Here is a 22,973-nt window from a genome sequence, read left to right as displayed (position 1 = left end):
TGGTGTGTTTTTTTTCCAGTTACATTTGTTTTCATCCGTTTGGTTTTTGTTTCAGTTTGACACATTATGTCATACTAATTCTTCTCAATATCAAATGTAAACAATTGCTAGGCCCAACATTGAATATACGTTCCAAGTGTTGGTCATAGGGAAGGGAATCCTGTTTAGCAATATTTTAACAATACTACATCACTAGATGGCACTATATCTTTAGTAAACAGCAGCCATAAGTACACTTTCTGAATGGCAGAAGCTTTGACTTTGGTCTCAGAGAAAGGATCATGACTATATCCCATTATGAAAATTGTGAATAAATGCTCTCAGATTGGTTATGCTTCTTTGTTCTTTTTTGAAGCAGGGACATAATTGTGGATGAAGGCTTGATTTCATGCATTGTCCCTGACGTTATTATCTCTTGCTGACACGGTCTGTCTCTCTTTCGGTTGTTGACAGGCATTTTTCTGTCAAGTGCTTTGAGATTATTTTTGTAATGAAAAGCGCTATAGATGTTGAATGAATTATTAATTATTATTATAATCCGGCATCACATCTGTCCTCCCACCATGCTGCTGAATCTGAATCAGCACTTCAACACCTACACATGAATACAGGGAGAGAGAGAGATGCAGTGGGAAATCCATGTGTATGTGCGCTTGTGGGAGAAAAGTTGTGTGAACTGGCTCTTGCCATGTCAATGTTATAGGTTATATAACAATAATATTGAAATAGTGGCATGTGGCTCCATGCCCAAGTAGACTGGCACTCTAAGTTTATGACCCTGCATCTGGCTAGACTGAAATATGACACACACACACACACGACAGTTCATGACAGTGTAATAACCATCATACCATCTTTAAATAGGCACTAGGTAATTTCATTTCATTGATAAATAAATACATTGAGATAGAGTGTTCTGTTGGGCCATTATAGTGTCACAATTGGCTATACCCTGGGCATTCCATTTCCAGAACGATTTGGGTACATTGGTAGAATTAGGTAACCTCTCCTAGCTTGTGCGACTGCTTGACTCCAGTTGTTTAGGCTTTCTTTAGCTCCGTCCTCTCTCTCCTCACACACTCGATCCAACGCGTGAGCACACCATACCGCCCACATTCTCATTCGCGGCTCAGTTTCAGAGAGGACAGTCAGACCACCACACTTGCAGGAGACCAAAGACTATTATAACACTAGGCTAGGACGCGCGAACGAACTCTCCTGCATATTAAGTTCAAATGGCAGTTGTTACACAAAAATGATTGATACTAGAAGAAACACTCTAATCGACCAAATCGAATTACAGAGAATTGGAACTGAGAGGGCGCTTGGGCGTCTGGAGTCCATCAGTTCCACTATAATGGATACGCACGGGAACCAAAACGTGAGGCGACTCTCGGAATGAACTACACAAACTTGCAAGGACAAGTGGCCAACGTCAAACCTCATTATCAGGTAACTATAATTTAATAATTCGAAATAGTTAATAGCATTTACGTTAGGCTAACTGATAGGCCCTAACTGGCAGAGGATATAGGCTATCAATGAATAATGTGGCGTGGTTTGTCCAAACGTAATTGATGAAGTCCTCACCAGTGTCATGCGTCTTGCTCCGCAGCCCAGCGCGCAATCCTTGCGGCTCATCATTCTGCTGATCCTAGTCATGGGGGTGGCCCCATCCCCAGCTCTGACAGCGGGATGCCCGGCACGATGCGTATGCGATGACCAGCTGGTGGTCCAGTGCGCCGGGCAGCACCTCACAGCCTTCCCCACTGACTTGCCGCTGGCCACGCGGCAGCTCATCATCTCCAACAATCGCATCGTGGAGCTGCCGCCGTTGCAGCTCAACTACCTGTCGGACTTGGTGTACTTGGACTGTAGCAACAATTCCTTGACGGAGATTTCTATGTCCACATTCGGGAACCTGGGGAAGCTTGCTTACCTGGACTTGTCCTTCAACACCTTAACGCGGATAGAGGACAGGACGTTCGGGCCGCTCTCCAGCCTCGTGATGCTGAGAATGACGGACAACCCCGGCCTGTTGGATATTCACCCGGACGCTTTCGCAAAGAACTCGGCGCTGCAGGTGCTGGACGTGAGCCGGAACAACCTGACGGTGCTCAACATCAGTTCTCTCATCGCGCTGCCCACCCTGCGCTCGGTCGGCCTCAGCGGGAATTCCTGGAGCTGCGACTGCGATAACGAGGACCTCTGTCTCTGGGTTCACATCGAGGCATTCAAGTTTCAAGGTAAAACTAGCTGCACCTTCAGATATAAATATGAATCCAGATAATTCCCTCTTTCTATATGGTTTGTGTAAGTTTGGTGGTTTTGTCTTACCTTTCTCATTTGTGTGAGGGTTGTGTTAGATGTGCTGGCCCATAGGACATAGCTACTACGGTACTATGATTATATTCTGTGATATGCTGTACAAATCATACCAACATCATACACATTGATATACAATATGGATTTGCAAAGTCAGTATGGGGGCTGGACCAATAGCAGGAGAGGACCACCATTCTCTCCAGCTCTGCACTTCCCAGGCCTCTCTCAATGAATGTTTCCATGTTCACACGCTCCTGAAATGCTCACTGAAAGCATTTCACTTTCCCAACCACATGCACTTCATATAACATAGGTCAACTACATGTTTCATTTATGAGTTCATGAATGAGATCTACTACACTAAGACAATTAAGACATTTAGGAAAGTCATTTCAAATAGAATATGTGGAAAGACTGATATGAATATTGTTTATGCAGTAGTGGTGCGTGGGTAAAATCACAGGGGAAGCCAATCCAGGAAAAAAAGCCATATTACAACCTATGTGTTGTGATAATTGCGTTGTTTACCCTATAAACTATTAGTTCATATGCCTTGACACCGTGATATATATATATATGCTTAAGGCTGAGACATTAAGAAGAATATATTCAACCACACCTTCACATTTGTTTCATTACAAAACCGGAGAACAAGTCCACAAAACATATTGCATGCAACAAACAGTATATGACCTACAACATGGTCAAGGAAAGTAATGTTTCCCACATTTTCGGACTATTAAACAACTATTGATTTAGAACCACTGAGAGTTACCGCAAGTCGCAAAGAAAACAGGAGCTGACTCCACTATTCCAGCACCATTTACACTTCAACATTTCAACTCTAATCACCTCTGCTTAGTCTAATACAGAAACAACTAAAAGATACCAAAAACGATTTAGTTCAATCAACGTTAGCTAAATATGATGTGGCTGTCCAAGGTACTGATTTGTGTGTGTGTGCGTGTGTGTGCAAGTAGAACACACATGTTGACTCACTCTGCTTGTAAAGAAACGCCAATGCCATTCTCCTCTTTCATGTTGCCTAAATGGTCTATGACTGTCATACATTACATGCTTTTAGTTTTTGTTGTCATACTCCTAGGCTACCTGGCTGAAATACTTCCTCGCTAGCCTAACTTCCTTTCATGGGCAACGATAAGCCAGGCCAGATAGTTATCATTAGCATACTACATCTAGCAAAATGTTGATCTTCCATGCTCTCATGCCAGGGGCACAATGTATTATTTTATGGTTGGATCAGAATCTCTTTATAATCATTGGCCAGTATGGAGAATGAAGTAAAACCACAAGTCCAAATCCCCATCTACATCCAGGTTCATTTAGGAAAGGGATGATTTTATCTAGCTAGCTAGCTAGCCCCCTGAGGACAACCAAACTAGATGCAACAATGAACGTTTTTCAATAATGACATTTGGCCTGTGATGTGATTGGTCTGAAGTCAAATCCAAACTGGCTTCCCTTGACACTTTTTTTGGTGCGCCAGGACTATTCATAGCAGAGCTCACTCAGTTTAGCTCAACACTGATTGGCTATTATTTTATTCATTTTTTATCAAGGGAAGCCAAATCCTCGCTGGCTTCCATTGCATTTAATGCTACGTGCGGAAACAACTCTTTCTGACCAGACAGCATCAGATAGAGACACTACACATACTGAGACAGAGCGGTGCTGTTTCCTTCGCTCTGATGCTTTCTCCAGTGAGATACATCCAGCCTCTTGCGAAATGAAGGACATTTGTGACACACAGAGAGAGGAACGATAAATTATTCGTTTTTTTTCCTTCTTGGCATCCAGGAATACACGCCACCGTGTTTATGACAGCAGCAGTAAAATAAACTTAATGAAAAAACTTAAACGTGTTAATGTATATATTCCTACATTTCATGTGCAGTTGCCTGCATCACAGGGCCTAGGGTGTCTTAAAATCAAAATCAAATGAAATTGTATTTGTCACATGCGCCGAATACACCTTATAGTGAAATGCTTATTTACAAGCCCTTAACCAACAATGCAGTTAAAAAAGAAGAAGAAACCTACAAAAAAATAAGAATAAGAAATAAAGGTAACAAATAATTCAAGAGCAGCAGTAAAATAACAATAGCGAGGCTATATACAGGGGGTACCGGTACAGAGTCAATGTGCGGGGGCACCGGTTAGTCGAGCTAATTGAGTTAACAGGTGACAGTGGAGGCTAATAACCATAACAGCAATTGAATATGATCTGATAACACAGGACTGAAATGAGATACATACTGAGGAGCCTTTCTCTTATTCCTTTATTCACTCATGCAATTAAGGCTTAATCCAAAAAACCCAGGGTCTAGATGTCAAATGACCAGTGAATGTCATCTCCCCGTGTTCACCTGCACATGCTCCACCAACCGCTTCCACTTTAATCAACAAACTATATGCCTATGTAATGAAGGTGGCTCGGGGAACCACACTCATGTGATCAGTAACCTTGCCTGAGACCTAAAGATTTTGGTTAGCTCCATAGGCCTTTAGATAGGCTTTAGCTCAGTGGACTAACAGTCTTATGGTGTGCAATAGACCTCAGTTCAAATCCAGCCGGTTACATAATGCAACAAAATTCTGTTTGGAATAAGGGTCGATTCTTTTTTTTGTTACATTCTCGTATTTTGACAGATTAATGCATTTGGAAAGTATTCAGAACCCTTGACTTTTTCCACATTTTGTTACATTACAGCCTTATTCTAAAATGGATAGCATGTTTGTCTTCTCATAAATCTACACACAATACCCATAATGACAAAGCAAAAACGGTTTGTAGAATGTTTTGCAAAAAAAAAAAAAAAAAAAATGAAATATCACATTTACATAAGTATTCAGACCCTTTACTCAGTACTTTGTTGAAGCACCTGTGGCAGCGATTACAGCCTCGAGTCGTCTTGGGTATGATGCTACAAACTTGGCACACCTGTATTTGGGGAGTTTCTCCAATTTTTCTCTCAAGCTCCGTTAGGTTGGATGGGGAGCGTCGCTGCACAGCTATTTTCAGGTCTCTCCAGAGTTGTTCGATCTGGTTCAAGTCCAGGCCCTGGCTGGGCCATGCAAGGACATTCAGAGACTTGTCCCGAAGCCACTCCTGCGTTGTCTTGGCTGTGTGCTTAGGGTCATTGTCCTGTTGGAAGGTGAACCTTCACCCCAGTCTGAGGTCATGAGCTCTCTGGAGCAGGTTTTCATCAAGGATCTCTCTGTACTTTGCTCCGTTCATCTTTCCCTTAATCCTGACTAGTTTCCCAGTCCCTGCCACTGAAAAACATCCCCACAGCATGATGCTGCCACCACCATGCTTCACCGTAGGGATGGTGCCAGGTTTCCTCCAGACATGATGCTTGGCATTCAGGCTAAAGATTTCAATCTTGGTTTCATCAGACCAGAGAATCTTGTTTTTCATCGTCTGAGTCCTTTAAGTGCCTTTTGGCAAATGCCAAGCGGGCTGTCATGTGCCTTTTACTGAGGAGTAGCTTCTGTCTGGACACTCTACCATAAATCCTGATGGGTGGAGTGCTGCAGAGATGGTTGTCCTTCTGGGAGCTTCTCCCATCTCCACAGAGGAACTCTGGAGCTCTGTCAGAGTGACCATCGGGTCACTCTGACAGAGTGACCAAGGCCCTTCTCCCCTGATTTTTCAGTTTGGCCGAGTGGCTAGCTCTAGGAAGAGTCTTGGTGGTTACAAACCTCTTCCATTTAAGAATGATGGAGGCCACTGTGTTCTTGGGGACCTTCAATGCTGCAGAAATGTTTTGGTACCCTTCCCCAGAGCTGTGCCTCGACACAATCCTGTCTCGGAGCTCTACAGACAATTCCTTCGACCACAAGGCTTAGGTTTTGCTCTGACATGCACTGTCAACTGTGGGACCTTGTATAGACAAGTGTGTGCCTTTCCAAATCATGTCCAATCAATTGAATTGACCACAGGTGGACGCCAATCAAGTTGTAGAAACATCTCAAGGATGATCAATGGAAACAGGATGCACCTGAGCTCAATTTCAAGTCTCATAGCAAAGTGTCTGAATACTTATGTAAATAAGGTATTTCTGTTTTTTTTATTTTTTATAAACGTGCAGAAATGTAAAAAAAAAATCTGTTTTCGCTTAGTCATTATGGGGTATTGTGTGTAGATTGATGAGGAACAAAATGTTGGAAAAAGTCAAGGGGTTTGAAGACAACGAATACTTGATTTGGATTTGTTCAGTTTGGAGTCTTCTGCTGCATTTTTGGGATGTGTCAATACACAAAAGAGCAGCTATTTATAGTGCACCTCACTGAGCAAGAGCCAGCCATATTACTAAAACCATGATACACTTACTAATGGGCATCCCCCGCACACACATGCACATGCGCACACACACGCACACCAGCTCATCATCCTCTCCCCTGCAGCTCAGGCAGAATCCTAAACTAGTCCTGTAAGAGCTGTCCTATTTTCATGCTGCTCATTGCCTTTGTCTGCTTTAATTTGGAGTGTCCTTTGAAGCGAAAGCTTGCAGCAAGGGAGAACACACACACACACATTCCAGACTGCAGTGTTTTACGCAAAGAGCTCATCTGGAGCTCACCTGTTCTGAGAGGCACTGTCTGTCTGTCGTCTCAGCAGTTTAGAAATAATGCATTGCTAGAAGGAAGGGAAGAAAAACCCACAGAAAGAACTAACAGATTCTCCACTGCTGTCTCACCTCCTAAAGATTAGCATACTGCCTGTAGTTAGCAGTTACATAATGAAGGGGTATTTTAGGGTGGCAGGTATCCTAGAGCGTTGGGCCAGTAACCAAAAGGTTGCTGGTTCAAATTCCTGAGCTGTTTAGGCGAGATATATTTGCCAATGTGCCCTTGAGCAATACACTTAACCCTAATTTCTCCTGAAAGTTACTCTGGATAAGTGTCTGCAAAAAAAATCATAGAAACAGCGTGGTGTGGGGATGGGACGGGGAGAAGAACCCTCTCCTTTGATGTTGGACCCTGAGGGGGAGGCGCCGGCGGCTTCCATGCCTTGGGGAGAGAGAGGGCTCTAGCTAAATAGAGGGAGAGAAGTAGAAGTAGTACAGTGTTCACTGAGAAGAGGAGGGTGGTGTGTTGTATTATTAAAAGGAGTGCTACTATAGTGGTGTCAGGAGGTCTGAGGCGAGATCAGATAACTATTGAAGTGTATTGTGGTGTGTATCTCTTTCATGAAAACTCCCCACATCTGTGCTGCTAAATTAGTTTGAAAACTCTCAGGGCATCTGAAGACAAAATGGAATGTCTTTGGAGACAACAGGAGATCCAGGCCCATCTCTGTCATTATCCTATATCCGTCATCCCTAAAAGTCAATTTGTGCTTGATCTGAAAATGTGGTCGGAGGCGCCGTATGGAGGGTGTGACGCAATTGCGGATCCTCTGGAGGCATGCAGAGGCCAAATTGAGCTCCGTACCGCATTGCTGTGTGCCTCCCAAATTTTGTAACAATGCGGAGGGCTCCGTAAATCTCCGCATTGACATAATTGGTTGACGGTAGGTGGGGGCGAGAGGTCCTGTATAAACCCAAACTCACTTCCTTGACAACTTCCTTCATAATATCTCTGCGCTGCTCCGTGGAGAGCAAGAAGTATGAATGCCCTGACTTCTGCAGAGGCAGTATCAACGTAAATGCTGCCGATGCAGACGTAGGATTGACCATGCAGCACCTTCTACTCTATCGTCAGTGATGCACCTGCTTATTTACTGTGTTCAGTTCTGCCTCTCCCCTGCTTTTATTCATATCACCAGACAGAGAGCATAGGGTAAATTGCGACTGTGATGTAGACTAAGACAAATCAAGAGAATACTGTGTGTGAATTCCTAAAATGGAACACTAATTAAGTATTCATTTGATGTTAATCAAAAATATCTCTTCCTACTATTAAACATTACATTACTGTTATTTGATCTGTATCTTCCAATACACCATATAATCCTCTGCAGCTCCAATCAGATTTGTACTCAATAGATTAGACTAGTACAACATACACTACATGACCAAAAGTATGCGTACACCTGTTCGTCGAACATCTCATTCAAAAATCATGGGCCTTAATATGTAGTTGGTCCCCCCGTTTGCTGCTATAACAGCCTCCACTCTTCTGGGAAGGCTTTCCACTAGATGTTGGAACATTGCTGCGGGGACTTGCTTCCATTCAGCAACAAAAGCATGTCATGACGTTGCCCTCTTTGGGTTTTCTATGCACCATCCCCCTACCTCCCCCTACCCAGGCTCTGTGAGAGCGGTCGTAAATTCCTAAAAGAATGCCCCGCCACATGGCCGCAGTTTTGAGACAGAGTGGGTTTCATAGAAATAACCCAGGAATTCTTCCACCTCACAGGACTGGAGAACCGAACAACATTTATGTTCTGGAGAAGGTATAAAAGATCGGTGAAGAATCCAGCTACGAACTGGTCCGTTTGGTACAATTTTGTGAAATTCATGAGAGACAATACGGCCACATTACCATGGCGCTGTTTATATAATAGCCTCAGTTGTGAGACTTGCATCTAATGGTTGTATAAAATGAATGAATAAGGATAAAGCTATTTGGAATATGTTGGGATGCTTGTAAGATGTTAATGTGAGAGAATTGTATTTCTGTTTAAAGTTTCACCAAGTCATCGGCACGCCCCCATGAACAGGCGGGACCTGGCGTCATGAGACAGCCCTTTTCTGTTATTCCGAATATAATATATTATAATATATATCTAGAACGAGACCGAGGATTCCTCCATTACGAATGGCTAAAGGTTGGAGACCAGCTTACCTCGATAACCAGAGTGTAACGGCTGTCTATGGAAGAAGTGGACCAAAATGCGGCGGAGTTAGGGTTCGTCATATTTAATGTCACGCACACTATGCATTTACAAAAACAACAAAAACTGACAGCCAACACAGTCCTGTCAGGTGCAACCACATTGACAAGCACAATTACCCACGAAACACAAAGGAAACGTAGGCAACTTATGTGTGACTCCCAATCAACCACAACCCTCTACAGCTGTGCTTGATTGGAAGTCACACGGCCAAAATCAATGAAACAATAAAAAAACACACTCCCTTCTGCCACGTCCTGACCCAACTACACCCTCTACTGGTCAGGACGTGACACAGAGGGCCAAGTTTTGACCATGCATTCCTCGTTCTGAACTTTAACCATACCACGTGGTTAAACTCTTAGACTATTGATACCGACAGAATAATAACAAGTCTTTGATATTAATTACTAGTCTGCAGCTAGGAATTCGGTATCATTGAACGCGAAGACCGACGAAACATCTGTCCTATAATGACATTAATGAATGACACTTTGAAATATCCATCCTAACCGAGAGAGAGAGAGAACGCGAGGACAAAACTCTCCAACAGAACAAACTTTTCAACAAAGATCCCGACGACACACTGAGCGTAAATATATATATTGATTGCAATTGTTCCCAAATGAGTGAGCGTTCATGTGCAAAGGTTTAGCATATCAATTGTTAGAATTATCAACCCTTTTGTCTAACAAGCCGCCATGCCGGTTTAGCCCATTAGGGCACATTCTCCTATAATTTCCTTGTAACCATAGCTACTGTTTGTTATGCATTTCTGTGAATTACTTAGTTAGTAAATAAATGATTTTAAGACAATTGATGTATGGATGACTCATAGTGAAGACTGGGTTCGTGCAGATAACCAACAATTTACGACATTTGGAATGAGACTGATGAGGTAAACGAATATATCATTAATCCGAAGACTAATAGATCAGATATTATGATATCTGAAAGTTATATTAGGAAAATTATAACTTTGTAATCTGAATATTTTCCTTGGTGCCCCGACTTCCTAGTTAATTACCGTTACACGATTAATCAGTTTAATCGCGTAATAATAATTACAGAGAGTTATTTGATAAATATGTCTTCAGTTTTAATGATGCCAAAGACACGACAAGCATTAGTGAGGTCGGCCACTGATGTTGGGCGATTAGGCCTGGCTCGCAGTCAGCGTTCCAATTCATCCCAAAGGTCAGGGCTCTGTGCAGGCCAGTCAAGCTCTTCCACACCGATCTCGAGAACAAACATTTCTGTATGGACCTCACTTTGTGCACGGGGGCATTGTCATGCTGAGGAAAGAGACTTCCCCAAACTGTTGCAACAAAGTTGGAAGCATAGAATCATCTAGAATGTCATTGTATACCGTAATGTTAGGATTTCCCTTCATTGGAACTAAGGGGCCTAGCCCAAACCATGAAAAACAGCCCCAGCCCATTATTCCTCCTTCACCAAACTTTACAGTTGGCACTATGTATTCGGGCAGGTAGCGTTCTCCTGGCATCCGCCAAACCCAGATTCATCTGTCAGACTGCCAGTTGGTGAAGCGTGATTCATCACTCCAGAGAACGCGTTTCCACTACTCTAGAATCCAATGGCGGTGAGCTTTACACAACTCCAGCCAACGCTTGGCATTGCGCATGGTGATCTTAGGCTTGTGTGCGGCTGCTCGGCCATGGTAACCCATTTCAATAAGCTTCCGCCGAACAGTTCTTGTGCTGATGTTGCTTCCAGAGGCAGTTTGGAACTCAGTAGTGAGTGACGCAACCGAGGACAAACGATTTTTACGCGCTGCACGCTTCAGTACTCGGCGGTCCCGTTTGGTAAGCTTGTGTGGCCTACCACTTCGCAGCTGAGACGTTGTTGCTCCTAGATGTTTCCACTTCACAATACCAGCGCTTACAGTTGACCGGGGCAGCTCTAACAGGGCCGAAATTTGACAAACTGACTTGTTGGAAAGGTGGCATCATATAACGGTGCCACGTTGAAAGTCACTGAGCTCTTCAGTAAGGCCATACTATTGCCAATGTTTGTCTTGGAGATTGTGTGGCAGTGTGCTCGATTTTATACACCTTTCAGCAACAGGTGTGGCAGAAATAGCCAAATCCACTCATTTCAAGGGGTGTCCACATACACGATATACAGTTGAAGTCGGAAGTTTACATACACTTAGGTTGGAGTCATTGAAACTTGTTTTTCAACCACTCCACAAATTTCTTGTTAACAAACTATAATTTTGGCAAGTCGGTTAGGACATTTACTTTGTGCATGACACAAGTAATTTTTCCAACAATTGTTTACAGACAGATTATTTCACTGTATCACAATTTCAGTGGGTCAGAAATTTACATACACTAAGTTGACTTTGCCTTTAAACAGCTTGGAAAATTCCAGAAAATGATGTCATGGCTTTAGAAGCTTCTGATAGGCTAATTGACATAATTTGAGTCAATTGGAGGTGTACATGTGGATGTATTTCAAAGCCTACCTTCAGACTCAGTGCCTATTTGCTTGACATCATGGGAAAATCAAAAGAAAACAGCCAAGACCTCAGAATAAACATTGGAGTCCTCCACAAGTCTGGTTCATCCTTGGGAGCAATTTCCAAACGCCTGAAGGTTCCACGTTCACCTGTACAAACAATAGTACTCAAGTATAAACACCATGGGACCACCCAGCCGTCATACCGCTCAGGAAGAAGACGCATTCTGTCTCCTAGAGATGAACGTACTTTGGTGCGAAAAGCGCAAATCAATCCCAGAACAGCAAAGGACCTTGTGAAGATGCTGGAGGAAACAGGTACAAAAGTATCTATATCCACAGTAAAACGAGTCCTATATCGACATAACCTGCAATGCTACCAAATACTAATTGAGTGTATGTGAACTTCTGACCCACTGGGAATGTGATGAGAAATAAAAGCTGAAATAAATCATTCTCTCTACTATTATTCTGACATTTCACATTCTTAAAATAAAGTGGTGATCCTAACTGACCTAAGACAGGGAATTTCTACTAGGATTAAATGTCAGGAATTGTGAAAAACGGAGTTTAAATGTATTTGGCTAAGGTGTACATAAACTTCCGACTTCAACTGTATACAAATGTATGTCTCAATTTCCTCAATAAGTCCATCCATGCACAATATATGGACAAAACCGGCCAATTCTGTGGTGAAAAATATGCCAGTGTAAATAGTGCGTGAACAAAGTCTGCTGGCATGAAACACAGAATACAGAGCAGAGCACAGCCAGTCAGCCAGGCAGAAACAGTAAAAGCCTTTTGAGCTGATCCCGAGAGAACCCCCTAACACAAAAATTGCGAAAACAAAAGCAAATTAATGTCTGTTGAAATTCTCCAACACTCTGGTTATTGCAATCACATTTCAGGCATTGTTCTTCTTCAGAAAATGACCCCTAACAAACCAAGACTTCTGGATGATATCCAGGCAGCCATACACACAGTATGATCATCTTTGAGTCTTTAGCATCTATGATTAGACCATAATAATGTATCAAATGATTTGCTCCCCAAAACCCATTTATAGTAGTCTATTCCTCTTCCACAGCAGAGTAGGAGTAAGCTGTCTGGTCTTTGATGCTACAGCACAGGAGTTCCCGGTTCTGACAACCGAAACAAAAATCCCCTTGTCTATTGACATTCATGATTTCTGAGTGAGTGAGGGTCTTAGTCATGATCCAGGAGCCTGCTGGATGCATGCAGCTTAGCAGAAGAAAATCCCTTCTATCTGATTACTGTACGAGTCAGGCACAAAAGACAGAATTACCCAGTGAAATCCAGTAGGGTTTGAAATGTGCTTGAATTATTCAAAAGCTTCGGATTTGGTGTAATGTAATATCAACAACACACCAATAACAGACAGCAGCTCCTATTCTGTTATTTTCTGATAAGGGAAACAAAACTATTTAGCACGTGCTGTTTTCTTACATGGTATTTTATTTATATTTTTTGCTGGAAATTGAAAGATATTTCAGGAGGGAGTGTGTGTTACCTAGCTCTCATGAAGGTTATGTAAAACGATATCGTGTAATGTGTTTGAATTATTCAACAGGCCACAACTCCCTATTTGATGAAATATAATATTGATATCACCTTCCCTGGGTGGCTTACCTACGCACTTCAACACTTCAAATAACATTTCCATCATTATCCAGGTCGCAGTTGCAAATGAGAACTTGTTCTCAACTAGCCTACCTGGTTAAATAAAGGTGAAATAAAAATAAATAAATAACAATCATTATGTGTATGCAGAGTACCGACTAACGCAAATGCACCTGATTAAGAATATTTTCCACATCAGCTTTATATAGAAAAACAAAAAACAAAGTCATGCTCAATAGAAATGCTGAAGTTGTTGGTTGGGGAATTGATAATAATAGTAGCAGTAAGTTGTTCTTATGTTGGTAATACTGTATGGGCTCAGTACTAATTGTAATGTCTACTAGGATGGTAATACTTTTTGGATAGTCCCAAGTAGATGTTCAATAACTGTGAACAACATTTCAACTATCTACTAACCACAGGAGGCTGCTGAGGGGAGGACGGCTCATAACAATGTCTGGAACGGAGCATATTGAATGGCATCAAACACATGAAAACCATGTGTTTGATGTATTCGATACCGTCCCACTCATTCCACTCCAGCCATTACCACGAGCCCGTGCTCCTGTGCTCCTGTGCCCTAACCTTAACCCTAACCTTAACCCTTATCCCAACCCTGAACTTAACCCTAACCGTAGCAAGCAGTTACTTATCAACAGATGGTCATACTATCACCAAACTATCTATATATCATCTATATGGGACTATCCAAGTAAAGTGTGACCAAAACGGTCTTCACTAATATAACTAGGACACAGAGTTTTTACTGGTCAGGTGACATGGTCAAGAAAAACTCTGGAGCTCCAATCATTACAACTACTGATAGGCTCCTAGTGTATCACCAATAAAAATACTAGTGTGACTTTTTATTTAACCTTTATTTTATCAGAGAGTCATACTGAGACCAAGTTCTCTTCTACAGATGAACCCTGAATTACAGAAATGACAGAAAATAGACACATCGAAACACATATAGACACATATAAATTCAAAATGCAAGCAGAAAGAAAAACACGGTAACAAAAAACAAACACACTCATTAGTAATAAGGTCAGGACTTATGAGAGTACTGTAGTTAACCCCCACCTGTGCTGTGTTCTCTTCCAGATGAGGGCCAGACGGTGTGCCGAGGTCCTCCTGACCTGCAGGGGCAGCGTCTGGGTGAGCTGGGGCTGCAGCTGCGGTCGCGGTGCCACCAGGGCCTGGGTTCCTGGGACTACCTGTTCTTCCTCGCCATCGGCTTCGTCATCTTCGCAGCCGGAACGGTGTCAGCGTGGGCCATCGGCGTGGTCATGGTACTGTACGAACGCTATGTCAAGAAGAAGAGCGAGCAGATGGACCCCGATGACGAGGTTGAGCAGGACACAGGACCTGGCACGGGGGGCGGAGGTGGTCACCATGCCAACCCACGAGGTAATGGGAATTTGAAAAACACTGGTCACATGGTGGTATGACTCCCCCCTGTCCCACAGCCTCCCTACCGACTGTGCCTCGGAACCTACAGAACTACAAAACCTTTGATGTCATCAAATGGCAGAGGTTAAGAAGAAACTACAAAGCAGAGCACACTGGGATTAATAAAATACAGAAGAGAGACAACGCAGAAATGTGCCTGATTTTCATGGTGATTGAGAGTTGAATGGTCATAGTTCCTTAAAGTCCCAGTGCACAGTGTTTTGTATCATATTGTACAACAGCTGATGAACCTAAGTTTGTAAAAGTGTGACAAAATGTGATCAGTGTTATTTACTGATAGTTGAAAATGCAATTTAAACAGGACCTTCTAAATCAGCATGGATGGAGTTTTGGCTTGCTTGGTGACATCACCAGATGGTGTAAGTTATAGACCAATAACAAAGTGACTTCCAAACCTCTCTGCCAATAACAGCTAGTTCAGGTTACATATCCCTCCCATTAGGTCCCGCCAATTAGGCCCCTCAATCAGACCACTCCCAGACAGTTATGGCAAAATTCTTGCTTGAGAAATAGTTTTTTGCTAAAAAGCTATTTTTGTTTCTTTTTGACCATTTTAATGGAATACTATTACAGTAAGGTACTTAACTGTTACTCAGAAATGATTTAATATTGAGATAAAAACAGCTGCATTGGGCCTTTAATATACTATAATAATAGGATTCAATTCTTTGGTCCTGTGTGTGTGTGTGTGCTCACTTTGGTAGCCTGTGTGTGTGTGTGTTGTATCGGGAGTTTGACTCCCCTCTACTATTAGCCAAGAGATCCTCTCTAAGTAGAGCCCTGTCTGCTGAGGGACTTGGCTTTAACCCAGCTGGCTGTTGGAGCTATTCTGACCGGCCTCTCAGTGGGGCCAGGGAACTACAGGACATGATAATTGATTTCCAGCCTTCCTGCTGTCCGTGTTTAGTAGGATGCAGAGTCCCGTCCACTCCACCTGTCTCTTCATGCACTGACTGCACCAAAAATCTTACAGTACCTACTGAATTATAGAACAATTCTACAGCAATAACACAAAACACTTCTACTGTGAAGCGTAATGATTATTATGAAGCACAGTACTAGTCCTACTATGGGACAGTTGCTTTCATCTGACCCAACCCCCTTAGAATAGTACTGACCATCCATCATTCTATATCCCACGACGTTAGCACTGGCTTCTTTTAAAGCTAAATGCTATTCAGATCAGGTGGATCAACACTTTCTCACTGTCCTGTCCTGTTGGTCCTCTGGCTGCACTATGACGTTAATCCTGACTCGAATGTTATAAACTTAGTAGAGGTGAGTCTCTCCATTCATCCCAACAACAGCAGCTGCTCTAAGGAGAGGCTTGTGGCTGGATTACAGTGGCTCTGAGGGGCTGTAAGAGGACATATCCATTACACACAATGGATTGATCAGCTGGAGAGGTTGTGTGAGAAGGAAGGAGGGAAGGAGAAAGGGAGTAAACACACACACACACACACACACACACACACACACACACACACACACACACACACTAGGATGTGGCGCACATGGGTGTTAGAGAGATAAACTTGGGTCCAAGGTGCCCCCCCAAGATGAATGCACTTCATTAATGTATAGACAGGATTCAGAAGTTCTGTTCTGATACATCTAAGCGACTGGGAGCATGTTCTCTAGGAATACTAGAGGTAGTGTTGGCTGTTGGGCTGGTTTCCTGATCAAAGCAGAGATGTTACTACAGTTATCTGACCTTTATAGTGACACTGTTTATGTCTCTCTCTAGTCAACACCAGGCGAGTCTGAACAAGGAGATATGTTGGTGCTATGAACATAGTACTGTAACCCTCAAATAGGAGACTCAGGAATGTGTGTTTCTTTTGAGGGGGGGTGAGAAACTTTATCTCCCTAGCTTTATGCATTTCATTTAAATGATCACCCACTGTATGCCAACAGACATTAACATATTGTTAGTCTATCTAGGAGGTTGGAGGGTGCTCATGGACATTTAAAAAAAAACTTTTGCCTTTATTTAACTAGGCAAGTCAGTTAAGAACAAAACCTTATTTACAATGACGGCCTACCGGGGAACAGTGGGTTAACTGCCTTGTTCATGGGCAGAAGGACAGATTTTTAACTTGTCAGCTCGGGGATTCGATCCAGTAACCAACGCTCTAACCACTAGGCTACCTGCCGCCCCAACATGTAGGCTTGCTTGGATGCCTCAATGCACATTTTCAAACACAGGTTTCTGGTTGCTATCATACTTGCATGTCATACAACAGCCATAGTATGTGGCTACAGTACCATACCTGCATGGTCCCTACAGTACACATATAATCATGCATTCACTATGCATGTTTAGTCCAAGGTCTGTTTATTCACTTTTTAACCACATACCAGGCGTAATAACCCAGATATGCTACAGTATGAGGACATCACGTTCTGGTAAACTCTCTGTTTAGGCAATAGTAGGGTAGGCACGAGGTGCACTTGGAGAGGGGAAGGGTAGGGCCAGGGTGCTGCAACAGAATACCTGCTATAACTCTAACTTATATCGCCACGACAACCCTGCAGGAATGTCAAGGAATAACCACGTCTGCCCCTGTTTTAATAAACCACAGAACGACCCTCTCCCTTTTCAACCAGTTTCCCTCCAACACAAACGCACACACTCTGACCCCAATCCAGCTACACACCATCTTCGTCATTCACTGGACGGGGTACTGTGAATCTTCCAAGATAGCTTAGAGGTCCATTTATGTTGATTACTGAATATTGCGCTCACATAAAACACGGGTCTTGTTTGTGGCTTCATTGATTGGGTGGGTGAGAGGTTGAGCAGCATGTGATCCAGGAAGGAGCAGGCTGTTAGAGTTAGACACAGTCACAGCTGTCTCTCTGAGCTAGCTAGTCACGTGGGTTACGGCGGTGTGGCAGGCGGAATGACATCATGCACCCATGTGTTTGTGTTCTTATATGGAGCCAGCAAGGGCCAAGAGTTAGATTCACTGCCTTGCCTATACATATGTCCCCCCCTCCAATACACACAAACACACCTGCACACCCACCCACCCGCACACACCCACCCCAACTAAGAACTGGGTGCCGACTTTTTCATTATTTCTTCATAACAATTCCTTGGATAGAATCAAAATTAACACTATAGATTTACCGTAAGCTGGGGTCGGGACAGAAGACAACTACTGTAACTTATATTAAGTGAACATCTCTTACGCTTACAATTGTAAACATATACAACGGTATATAATGAGTGTTCTGTACCTGTTTTGTACCTTTCTGATGTGGTTGTGTCTGTCTGACTTATTCTGACAGCACAAAACCATGGGAATCTGAAAAAGCACAGGTTGATTAATCAAATGAACGACTGATTTACAGTATGACTGATTGATGTAGTAGGGCAGGACAGACCCAGTTGGTTCCTCTGTGGTATAACTGCTCAACAGGCTCAGGGGGCCTGCCAACTCTGTACCCTTCCACAGCAATAAAAGTCATTGGATCGGAGATGTGGTGTCCTTTTGTGCATCACAGAACAGCCTGTGGAGGTTTCCTGCTTTGTCTTGTGAACAACTGCCCACTCTCATTGAAGCAACGGAAGTTCAAGGCTGACCACGGTACTGCAGGCATTGTTAGCAGAAAACAGGATCCCCATGATAATGAATGAAAAAAATGGCAATCTTTGTGTAAATAAATACAAATTTGAAGACAATAATAGTACTAATAATTGCTTCTAATACACCAGATGTATGTCCTTGAACCGATTATTATAAAATCACACACAGAAGAAGTTATGAGGATAATTACCCCGTTCGGCCTTCAACTTGAGTTACTCAATGAGAGCGGGCAGCACTGAGCTAGCCTGCAACATCATCCTGGAGTAGCTTAAACTGTACATGTTATGTCTCCATGAGACACCATCTTAACCGACTTCATGGCTTCAATGCGTTATTGAATCTTCACATAGAAATGAATGGTGTCCCGTGATCGATGGCTTTGTCCATCCATATATACAGTCATTCTAACTCCCACGGTATCCATGTCTGACTGTCCTCTGTCCTTTAACTTCCACGGTATCTGTCTATAACTGTCCTCTAACTCCCACTGTATCTGTCTCTCTGACTGTCCTCTCTGTAATTCCCACTGGATTGGTCTCTCTGACAGTCTTCTGTAGAGGGACACTGGCTGTTTGATTAACACTAAAATAAGTTACACGTGTTGTTGACCTAATGGTGTAAACACACACATACACACACACACACACACAGATATATCCCTCTCTGTCTTTCAATGTAGAGTATTCTGAAATATTGGATAGAGTATTCTGGGTGTCCAGACTGGTCCAGAATGATGTTAATCCAATGGGGTTGGCTGGGAGAGGGAGATAACGAGATGCTTACTCACGCTAAGCTCTCACAGAGGAGTGAGAAGTACAATTATATTTCAGTCTGGAACAGACAGAAATCTGCAATTTCCTCTGTGGTATTTGTGTGTGCGGGCGAGAGCCTAAAACATATTTGCGGAGTCTTTTTTCCTCACTTTGTCTGTTCTGTCTGTTCCACTTCCTTATCTCCAATCAGTCTCTCTCCTTTATCACTCTCACTCTCTTTATTCCTCTCGCTTTTTGTGATATTTCTGACTGGGGGCCATGGACCCTGCTTTTTCAACTGTCGTTTTCCCTCTGCCTTTCTTTTTATGAGTCTCTCTCTCCCTCCATCTCTCTCTCTATCCATCTGTCTCAGGTATCACTTTAATATTGATCACAACAGGCTATTAGCTATCAGTGGGCATAATGTACAGGCTAACAGCTATCAGTGGGCATAATGTACAGGCTAACAGCTATCAGTGGGCATAATGTACAGGCTATCAGCTATCAGTGGGCATAATGTACAGGCTAACAGCTATCAGTGGGCATAATGTACAGGCTAACACCTATCAGTGGGCATAATGTACAGGCTAACAGCTATCAGTGGGCATAATGTACAGGCTAACAGCTATCAGTGGGCATAATGTACAGGCTAACAGCTATCAGTGGGCATAATGTACAGGCTAACAGCTATCAGTGGGCATAATGTACAGGCTAACAGCTATCAGTGGGCATACTGTACTAGTTACATATCTAAACTTCTCATGCATCTGTATAACAAATAGCAGTCCAACAGGACTTTCTCACTCAGAACAATTAATAATATACTCAAATCAAATTTTATTTGTCACATACACATGGTTAGCAGATGTTAAGGCGAGTGTAGCGAAATGCTTGTGCTTCTAGTTCCGACCATGTAGTAATATCTAACAAGTAATCTAACAATTTCACAACAACTACCTTATACACACAAGTGTAAAGGAATGAATAAGAATATGTACATAAAAAGATATATGGATGAGCGATGGCCGAAAGGCATAGGCAAGATACAGTAGATGGTATAGAGTACGGTATATACATATGAGATGATTAGTGTAGGGTATGTAAACATTATATAAAGTGGCATAGTTTAAAGTGACTAGTGATACATTTATTACATCCAATTTTTTATTATTAAAGTGGCTAGAGATAAGTCAGTGTGTTGGCAGCAGCCACTCAATGTTAGTGATGGCTGTTTAACAGTCTGATGGCCTTGAGATAGAAGCTGTTTTTCAGTCTCTCGGTCCCAGCTTTGATGCACCTGTACTGACCTCGCCTTCTGGATGATAGCAGGGTGAACAGGCAGTGGCTCGGGTGGTTGTTGTCTTTGATGATCTTTTTGGCCTTCCTGTGACATCGGGTGGTGTAGGTGTCCTGGAGGGCAGGTAGTTTGCCCCTGGTGATGCGTTGTGCATACCTCACTACCCTCTGGAGAGCCTTACGGTTGTGTACAGTTGCCTTACCAGGCGGTGATACAGCCCGACAGGATGCTCTCGATTGTGCATCTGTAAAAGTTTGTGAGTGTTTTTGGTGACAAGCCAAATTTCTTCGTTGAGTGTGAGGTTATTTTCCTGACACCACACTCCGAGGGCCCTCACCTCCTCCCTGTAGGCCATCTCGTCGTTGTTGGTAATCAAGCCTACTACTGTAGTGTCGTCTGCAAACTTGATGATTGAGTTGGAGGCGTGCATGGCCACGCTGTCATGGGTGAACAGGGAGCACAGGAGAGGGCTGAGAACGCACCCTTGTGGGGCCCCAGTGTTGAGGATCAGCGGGGTGAAGATGTTGTTTCCTACCCTCACCACCTGGCGGCGGCCCGTCAGGAAGTCCAGGACCCAGTTGCACAGAGCGGGGTCGAGACCCAGGGTATGGGAACAGCAGACTGGGATAAGGCTTGATTCAATATGTCCGTAAACACACCAGCCAGCTGGTCTGCACATGCTCTGAGGACGCGGCTAGGGATGCCGTCTGGGCCGGCAGCCTTTCGAGGGTTAACACGTTTAAACGCTTTACTCATGTTGGCTGCGGTCAAGGAGAGCCCGCAGGTTTTGGTAGCGGGCCGTGTCGTTGGCACTGTATTGTCCTCAAAGCGAGCAAAGAAGTTGTTGAGTTTGTCTGGGAGCAGGACATCGTGGTCTGCGACGGGGCTGGTTTTCTTTTTGTAGTCTGTGATTGACTGTAGACACTGCCACATACCTCTTGTGTCTGAGCCGTTGAATTGCGGCTCTACTTTGTCTCTATACTGACGCTTAGCTTGTTGATTCCCTTGCGGAGGGAATAGCTACACTGTTAGTATTCGGTCATGTTTCCGGTCGCCTTGTCCTGATTAACCTGTTAGGGCTAGGGGGGCAGTATTTACACGGCCGGATAAAAAACGTACCCGATTTAATCTGGTTATTACTACTGCCCAGAAACTAGAATATGCATATAATTATTGGCTTTGGATAGACAACACCCTAAAGTTTCTAAAACTGTTTGAATGGTGTCTGTGAGTATAACAGAACTCATATGGCAGGCAAAAACCTGAGAAGATTCTGTACAGGAAGTGCCCTCTCTGACCATTCCTTGGGCTTCTTGACTCTTTTTATTGAAAACTTAGGATCTTTGCTGTAACGTGACACTTCCTACGGCTCCCATAGGCTCTCAGAACCCGGGAAAAAGCTGAATGACGTCTTTGCAGCCCCTGGCTGAAAAACATTAGCGCCTTTGGTAAGTGGTCTATCAGAGGACAATGAGACTGAGGCGCGTGTATGAGGCGACCCCATGTTTTTATTTTCTCTCTCTTTATACTAAAACACGGTTTCCCGGTTGGAATATTATCGCTTTTTTACGAGAAAAATGGCATAAAAATTGATTTTAAACAGCGGTTGACATGCTTCGAAGTACGGTAATGGAATATTTAGAATTGTTTGGTCACGAAACGCGTCAGGCACGTCACCCTTCTTTACACTTCGGATAGTGTCTTGAACGCACGAACAAAACAGAGGATATTTGAACATAACTATGGATTATTTTGAACCAAACCAACATTTGTTATTGAAGTAGAAGTCCTGGGAGTGCATTCTGACGAAGAACAGCAAAGGTAATAACATTTTTCTTATAGTAAATCTGACTGGTGAGGGCTAAACTTGGTGGGTGTCTAAATAGCTAGCCCTGTGATGCCGGGCTATCTACTTAGAATATTGTAAAATGTGCTTTCACCGAAAAGCTATTTTAAAATCGGACATAGCGAGTGCATAGAGGAGTTCTGTATCTATAATTCTTAAAATAATTGTTATGTTTTTTGTGAACGTTTATCGTGAGTAATTTAGTAAATTCACCGGAAGTTTGCGGGGGGTATGCTAGTTCTGAACGTCACATGCTAATGTAAAAAGCTGGTTTTCGATATAAATATGAACTTGATTGAACAAAACATGCATGTATTGTATAACATAATGTCCTAGGGTTGTCATCTGATGAAGATCATCAAAGGTTAGTGCTGCATTTAGCTGTCTTCTGGGTTTATGTGACATTATATGCTAGCTTGAAAAATGGGTGTCTGATTATTTCTGGCTGGGTACTCTGCTGACATAATCTAATGTTTTGCTTTCGTTGTAAAGCCTTTTTGAAATCGGACAGTGTGGTTAGATTAACGAGAGTCTTGTCTTTAAAATGGTGTAAAATAGTAATATGTTTGAGAAATTGAAGTAATAGCATTTCTAAGGTATTTGAATAGCATTCAGGATTCCACTGGCTGTTACGTAGGTGGGACGATTTCGTCCCACCTTCCCTAGAGAGGTTAAAAGCAGTGGTTCGTCC

General features: G+C 43.0%; 1 protein-coding gene across 1 annotated transcript; it reads left to right on the top strand.

The window, feature by feature from the left end:
- Positions 1-1,000: 1,000 nt before the first annotated feature.
- Positions 1,001-14,769, top strand: LOC106569407 (leucine-rich repeat-containing protein 52). Its single transcript, XM_014140745.2, has 3 exons — positions 1,001-1,452; positions 1,616-2,246; positions 14,423-14,769. The coding sequence occupies exons 1-3, from the start codon at positions 1,399-1,401 to the stop codon at positions 14,767-14,769; spliced, it is 1,032 nt and encodes a 343-aa protein (XP_013996220.2). The 5' UTR covers positions 1,001-1,398.
- Positions 14,770-22,973: the final 8,204 nt, after the last annotated feature.

The sequence above is a fragment of the Salmo salar genome, chromosome ssa14 (assembly GCF_905237065.1).
Source record: "Salmo salar chromosome ssa14, Ssal_v3.1, whole genome shotgun sequence".
In the NCBI taxonomy this organism is placed as follows: Eukaryota; Metazoa; Chordata; class Actinopteri; order Salmoniformes; family Salmonidae; genus Salmo; species Salmo salar.
Note: the sequence above shows the minus strand (reverse complement) of the source record. Positions and strands in the feature narration are given on the sequence as shown.

What these genes read in the sequence shown, in the direction of transcription:
- LOC106569407 (XM_014140745.2), top strand. Translation starts at nt 1,399, where the DNA reads ATGAACTACACAAACTTGCAAGGACAAGTGGCCAACGTCAAACCTCAT. An exon ending in ACGTCAAACCTCATTATCAG is followed by an intron (nt 1,453 to 1,615) that starts GTAACTATAATT and finishes CTTGCTCCGCAG; the next exon opens with CCCAGCGCGCAATCCTTGCG. An exon ending in CGAGGCATTCAAGTTTCAAG is followed by an intron (nt 2,247 to 14,422) that starts GTAAAACTAGCT and finishes GTTCTCTTCCAG; the next exon opens with ATGAGGGCCAGACGGTGTGC.